This window comes from Lineus longissimus, chromosome 17 (assembly GCF_910592395.1).
Source record: "Lineus longissimus chromosome 17, tnLinLong1.2, whole genome shotgun sequence".
Classification (NCBI taxonomy): Eukaryota; Metazoa; Nemertea; class Pilidiophora; order Heteronemertea; family Lineidae; genus Lineus; species Lineus longissimus.
The window spans coordinates 5,738,194-5,745,529 of NC_088324.1; the positions used below are offsets into that span (position 1 = coordinate 5,738,194).

The 7,336-nt window shown below is 45.1% G+C and overlaps 1 protein-coding gene across 2 annotated transcripts; it reads right to left on the bottom strand.

The window, feature by feature from the left end:
* On the bottom strand, nucleotides 1–7,284 carry LOC135501269 (equistatin-like). Of its 2 annotated transcripts, XM_064793296.1 has the most exons (6): nucleotides 7,098–7,284; nucleotides 4,207–4,308; nucleotides 3,081–3,207; nucleotides 1,071–1,150; nucleotides 683–876; nucleotides 1–151 (listed from the first exon to the last, which is right to left on the bottom strand). In XM_064793296.1, exons 1-5 carry the CDS (start codon nucleotides 7,282–7,284, stop codon nucleotides 686–688), a joined length of 687 nt encoding a protein of 228 aa, XP_064649366.1. In that variant the 3' UTR covers nucleotides 1–151; nucleotides 683–685. The 2 variants fall into 2 exon arrangements, with proteins under 2 accessions (XP_064649366.1, XP_064649367.1); XM_064793297.1 differs by lacking the exon at nucleotides 4,207–4,308.
* Nucleotides 7,285–7,336: the final 52 nt, after the last annotated feature.

The window sequence follows — 7,336 nt, forward strand, 5'->3', positions numbered from 1 at the left end:
TTGTTGTTAAATGTGCTTTATTTACTAAAAATCCAGAAAATTGTATTATACTGCAAACATAAGTCTTCGGATGTGAATCGTGAGTGTTTTGCCTTGCGGAAGCTTTCGGAAGGGAGGCAACGTGAGTGGATTCAATCGAAGAGCTTCGCAACTGAAATGATAAAATGACCGGTCACACATGGTTACATGTCGTTCGCTACGAACTGCCATTAATATTAAACCCAACGATGACCGGTTTACAGCCAGATATCGTTTTGTCGCACTTTGCAGCGGTAACTACCACAGGTCGCGGCGACAATAATTGCTCGTTTGTGGGGCGTTTAACATGACAGCTTTACGCGAGATATGGGCGTTGATCGGAGTGGGATAGTTAAAGCGGTTGATATATTCGAAAATAACGTCATTCTCTCTTTGCCAGCAAAGGTTACAAAATACGTCCGAGTTTGTATGTCCTTCTCGACATTTATACCTCTTTGGGATTGTCGCCATCTTGTACGAAGGGGGCGTCTCGTGCGCCAGATTATCTTTCAACTCCGCGATGGCAGTGTCATCTCGTTAAATGAAACTTAGTATTCCTCTCCAGCTGATGCGACTTGATGTGTCGTGACAAAAGCAGGAATGCATGAGCTTACACGCCACCTTCCATGCATAGTGGGGACATGCGTCACTGGGCACAACTTACATGCTAACAGCTTAGAGTACTGGACTGTGCGATATGGACAGCCTGTGCTCCGAGGAGTTGTTTGCCGTTCTCATCCGTGCAGAAGCACACGGACCCTTGGCACTGGACCTTCTCGTAGTTCCCATTGCTTGCACAGTTGAACATTTGACCAACGATACCAAGCTTCTTGTATTCAGCAGCATCGCGGGCGCAGTCTGTAATAAAGAATATGCGCAGCTGTAAGAACTAGATTGTTTTCAGAGCTTCCTATTGGTGAACGCAAGATCGAAGGTTGAGTGTTAACGCCATACATATTGGTGTACTTCCCTTTTCCCAAAATTTATGATTCACTCTGTTAACATTTTTTAATTGTCTGTGATTCAGGCCAATTCCGCCATTGATTACTTACTGCAGTTCATGCCGTCGACCTCCCACCTGTTTACGGAATAACCGCTGATGGTAGCACCGTCCTTGCTCACACAATAACACCTGAAACCGAGGACAAAATGTTCAAGCACCATGCAGCCGAAGGAGCCTTAAGGTGGATTCATACTCCGACGCACGACCATCGCCGGCGTCGAACGCAGCGTCCTGCGTCGGTCGCCTATGCCATCGCACGATTTTGTAGGCGTCGTATCGCGTGACTATGAATGCTCACGCGATTATACCATTCTGCCACGTCAAAATGGAGGAGGAGGACGCACTGTTTATTTTAAATGTCCAGGCAATGGCTGTCCTCTACAGGATGCGAAGGAAACGCCACCGACGAGATATGTATGTAACGTTTTACTTCACATATTAGTAGCTCTTCTGCGTCCGACATTTTAACTGCGTTATGTGAGGAAGCACAAGCGTAAAACGACGTAATCAATTCCCATTCCCCGTCTTTCCAGTTTGAACATGGCGCCTTTGAAAATATGCATAAACATGAGTCCTTGGTCCCATGACCAGAAAAGTGATCATTCATTGGTACGACGCCGCGATCGGACGCAGAGAGTTCAAATTTGTTGAACTCTTTAATATCGCACGCCGACCGAACGCGCGTCCGGACGCCGATGGCCATCGCCGTCGCACGCGAAAGTATGAATCAACATCACGACGTCGGCGTCGAGTATTTGATCGTGCATCGGTCGCCGGCGGTCGTGCGTCGGAGTATGAACTAGGCCATACTTATTCTTTCGATTTTCAGGACAACCCTTCTCTCCCCGCACGCATAAAGTTGGTCAAAATGTTCAGGAAAATATACAGTGGGCGCAAGTGACCGCCCCTATTATTCTTGACCTCCTCCCATCAAATACGTACGTACCGTACTTAAAGCTGATGAGTCAAATATACGTTCCCAAGTCAGGCCGAGCGAGGTATTGTAATGTAATGTAATGTCCTTGTCTTTAAAGCGCTAATCAGTTTGACTATGCAAGCGCTGCCTTTAGAATTAGATGTTGAAAAGCCAGGTCTTAAGCCCTTTTCTGAATGACAAGGTGTCATCATTGTCTTTAAGGGTGGTTGGGAGACTGTTCAAAAGTTTAGCTGCAGCTGCTTCAAAGCTGCGATCTCCGAATCTTGTCCTGGATCTGGGGACACGCAACAAACTTCCGGAAATAGTCCTTGTCAGGCAAGTCCCTGAGTGACGATTCAGCAGTGAAGCGAGTTATTCAGGAGCGCCGGTGTAGAAGTTTAAAATGTCCGAGGATAGAATGCCCGGGAAACAAAGGAATCTATTATGCGCTTCAATCTCTGAGCTATTGACGGTCAGGGTCTCTATAGAACCATATTGCAGAATACAATAGGGCCGGACACTTTTTCCAGGGGGGCATTTGTTACTGTTACACCGGTATGGAGAGCCTTATGCGTCAGGCTAATAAGGACTTTAAAGTCCTGGCGGTCCACAGCCAGTGGAGACCTTTCAGATGTGTCTTCAGAGAATGCCTCGCTTTCTGTTCGTCTACTAAGGGTACTGGGTATAATTCAGTAGAAGAGCTACATGTATATCACGAATATTTCCGAGAGCACGTCTTCGGCCTTGCTCGGGAAGGTATATTTGACCCGTCAGCTTTAAAGACTTGTACAAAATCACATGGCGGATATTGGTTAAGTAGTACAATATACATCATTTACAGTAAGTTGCGGGATTAAAGGTTTAAGATATTTCGAGCATATTAATGCATTACATGTAGTGTGTAGACCATGCATGATTCAACATAAACACATAAAATTATTACACAATTTCAAAGCTGACGCTTGATCATAATTATCGCTCCCAGTCACGTGCGAATACGAACTCACGTTTTGCGTGGTATGGTACAGGCCGGATAAGGGTGTCTGTATAAAAGGCCGGTATTTAGTGCAAACTAGGCCTATGTGAAACAGACGCACCAGCGTCTGCACAATCTATATCTTGTAGTTCATTAGGTCGACTCACTGTGATCCCTGACACTGGTAGGCGGAGTAGCTGCCGTCAGCTTCACATCTTGGCACGAAGGTCCCCAGCATTGGTCGTGGACCACTGAGAGCAGCTTGGGAAGAGGCGTGTTCTTCTTTGCAGCGGTCTGCAAAGAAGAAAAGCTGCACAATTGGATTACAATGCCAAGAATGATAAACATTGATAGCGACTACAATGGAAACGATACTGCAGGCAAGAAGAAAGGCTTCATCATTGGATTACATAATACCAAGAAAAAGAATATGGAAACAATACTACAGCGTATCATTGTTACAAATGCTACTGTACCATATTTTGAAGAGATGATCAGCTTTTCCAAAATAAATCTGCCCCTAAATGTAGTGCAATGGCTATCAGCTCGTTGGTTGCGGATTTTTTTGGTCAGGAAATACACTCCCCGAATAGTTCCACGCTCTCTGTGTGTAGTGTTTAATTAAGGAATTGATAGATCACTCTCGGTATTGGTTGTATCAGACCCAAACCGATGCAGAGCCGAGGTATTTGGCCAACATTTCAGCTCCACCCGAGTAGTTTCGGGGAGACAATCAATACCGATGGTGATGTATCCATTTCTATTCTAAAATATCTCAAATCAAACAACGAAAAATGTGATTTTAAATTCATTTTGACAGATTTCACCTTTTGCACCAACCGCTGAATTCAAAACGAGGCTTCGTTTGCGCATAGTGCATTTACACTGTAAAGTGTAGTTCGTTCTAAATCCAGGTATCTTAGAATACTTTCTCATAGTAAAGATACTCAAAAGAAACCGCAAGACCTTCGAAAATTTTGCTATGACAGTCGCGATTTTTTTCTTTGAAAAAACGATCGATATCCCGCCAAAATGAGAATCGTAAAATTGTTTTTTACTTTAGCAAATTTTCTAATCGGATTTAATCGTGACAGATACACAGGAATTAACAGCTTCTGCTGGATAGTTCATGCTCCATCTTCCTTCAAATCAATTCATTTTGATGTTTAGTTAAATCGGATTTACCATTGGCACGATGGCAGATCGATGGATGACCAGTTTCAAAATGATCCACGCAATAAACATGTCATACCATGGAGGTATTATTAATAATACCTCCATGGTCATACTCACAGGCACACTTCTTGGTGTTCCAGTCACATTGAAGGTTTCCTTCACATTCAGATTTTGGCACGCCACCGAGGAGCATCAGCGCTGAGCAGTCCTCGTCAACCTCTGTGATAGAAGAAAGCGGTTACCAATAGATACGATCGCGACCACCGCACACTTGAAAAGTAACCTAGTCCTCATCAGATGAGCCGCTCAACTAGCGCTGCAATCTGAGCATTTCTGACTGGTACCCATTCATACACCAGGGTTCAGTGAGGCAAGTAAGACAAAGAGACCTGCCTACAGTCACACGCCGACAGTGGGGATCGAACCCGGAACAGCTAGTCGAGATTCCCAGCCGCCACTTCACCACCGCGACTTGATAATGATATGTCGTAGCAATAAATACTCTGTTTCTTCACGTATTTAAGAGGCCCGAGGGGATGAATACCTTTCATACCTAATACAAAGGTTAGGCCTAGTGGATTGCACTGATTGGCTCAGATCGTGGCGCAGACCTATGACCAGAGACACCCAACACTTGCATTCCACTACCATTGGTTGATGGGATTTTAAATGAATTGAATGGGTTGTATTACCAGACAATCGTGTTTGGGCTTTATTCATGGCGTGACCGAGGCAGAGCAAATGGACAATGCCCATTCATCAAAACCGGCCCGCATGTGGTGAACTCTATATTGTGTACCCCACCCAATGTATGGACACTGTTATTTTGTATTAGCGGTATATGAAGACGGTATACGTGAGGAAACATATTATTTACACCAGGCCCTTGATACATGCTAGATACTGTATACGTTGCATTTGCTGGCCACCACAAGAATACCAGAATAGGCCTATACTTATACATGTTTAAGGCCACGAGGAGAGTTCCATTTGTCACCATTCACTGAAATGTTGTATAATAATTTTGGAAGCTACGGATTGTCCTGTCAGCAGTCTGCTGGCACACTGACATTAACTGTCAATGAAAGTTAGGCCTTTGAAAACAATCTTATGCAATATTGATTAGCAAGATATTGAGGCCAAGGCAGTTGATGTTGTCAGCATGCTTGTAAGGACAATTCTTTTTCTCCTGATTTTGCACCGTCTTTGGTGCATGGACAATGGAAATGGAGCTGAGGAGGACCGTAATGAAAATGATGCTGTTGGTGATAATGAAAATGTCGTAATTCCTCGCAGACTGAACGCCTACTCATTAGATATTCGTATCAGGCGACTTGATGAGTACCATGAGCTGAACATTGCAAGGCCAAATGGGATTACTCCTTCAGAATATGGACAGCTACGTGGCATTCCCCTAAGGACCATTGCGCGATGGATACAGGAGGAGGATGAATTGCGCGAGAGACACCGAGAATCCACATACAGATTGCGACAGATGCAAAGGCTAAGGCAACATGGAATTGATGGCACAGGTAAGTTATCCTGGTGACCTTGGTGCATCGGGGAAATGAATCAGGTGAATGAGGTGAAATGTAGGTGGGGGCTGGTAGGCAGGCAGGTGATGTGGCCCTTACGATTTTCCTCTCTCATTTCAGGTAGATGGCCAGAGGTAGAGAGACTCTTAAATGATTGGTTCCTACAGCGTCGAGAACATGGTCTTCCGGCTGGGAGTGACCTGATGTTCCAGGGTGAACGGTTCTTCAACATTTGGTGGCACGATCTTCCTGAGGAACAGCGAGAACATTGGATGGAACTGCGCCCTCATCTCATACCATTTTCAGCATCAAGTGGATGGTTACAAGATTTCTTGACTCGTCATGGTATTAGCTACAGGAAGACTTGCAAAGACTCTACATCAATACTGCTCAATGCTGCAGAGTTGGTAACGGCATTTCAAAATGAGGTCCGAAACATTATCAATGATAATGGAATACAGATTATCGTCAACATGGATGAAACTTTTGTTCTTTGGGACATCGCACCCACGTACACGTACTCTTTGCAAGGTTTGAAACAAGTGGACATACGAACTCCGCGAGGAAATGTAAAATTAGGGTGTACGGTGACTTTAGCGATGACTGCGTGTGGGAGAAAACTCCCTGCAAGTATAATTTTCAAGGGTCTGCGCGATGATGGTCCAGAAATCGCTGAACTTCAGGCAACTGCCCCCGATGGTGTGCGGGTAACGGGCTCGCAAACAGGCTGGGCAAGTTGGCAGACACTGATTGCTTGGGTAAATGATTGCCTCATACTGTTTGTGGGAGACAACTTTCCATTCCTCCTAATTTGGGACATGTTCCCAGCGCACCGGCATCAACAAGTGCGTGACCATGTAGAGGACGCTCCCGGGTTCATAGGGCTGATACCAGGGAGATGTACCTCACTGGTACAACCTTTTGATCTGACCATCATCCGCAGCTTCAAATGTACAATGAGACGCCTATGGGAAGAGTGGAAAATTGAGAACAATGACATTCATGGTCGTTCCCCACAAATCACCAGGGATGCTGTAATTCAGATGGTATCAACTGCCTGGGAGAGAATTGCCCCAGAAGCAATCAATACAGCATGGAGAGTGAGTGGGATTGAAGGCAATCAAGAAAATCCGCCTCATCAAAATGATGAGGTACACTTTGAAGTTGATGCCGAAAATCCCGAAGATGATCTTCATTTTCTTGAAGATTTAGATGAGCGAGATTGATAGGGTAATGCTCTCCAATAAAGCCCCGTGTGTTCAAATCAATGTGTTATGATGTAAGTTTTTCCCACAGGCCTAGACCTCATTCCCTGACAATGCAGTTTATCTATGAAGGCCTAAAACATGTATAAGGAGTAATATAGGCCTATTCTGGTCTTCTTGTGGTGGCCAGCGCAGCAAATGCAACGTAAACAGTATGTTCATATGGGCAAGACAAAAAATACCGGTAATGCTGCAAATGAGTACTTACTCAACTGGGAGATGCACGTTGGGCAACATCCACACACACCACCATTCTGCTCAAACCGATCTGCGCCACAGTCTCGCGCCTGCAATAAGGCGTTTTCACACTCCAGGTTCTCGCAAGCATTTGGAGGGCACCAGATAGCCGCACGGGCCGTGGCCACAGCGAGGAGGAGACACAATGCGACCTTCATTGTGGAAATGAACTTGTGGTATGACGGATACCGGCCTTTCGTTGGCATTTTA

Bases quoted from the DNA above. Each gene is read 5' to 3' on its own strand.
- LOC135501269 (XM_064793296.1), bottom strand. From the start codon at position 7,284: ATGAAGGTCGCATTGTGTCTCCTCCTCGCTGTGGCCACGGCCCGTGCG. The intron at 4,309-7,097 runs GTAAGTACTCAT...CTTCTATCACAG, and splicing joins AACGTGCATCTCCCAGTTGA to AGGTTGACGAGGACTGCTCA. The intron at 1,151-3,080 runs GTGAGTCGACCT...CCTCGGTTTCAG, and splicing joins TACCAGTGTCAGGGATCACA to GTGTTATTGTGTGAGCAAGG.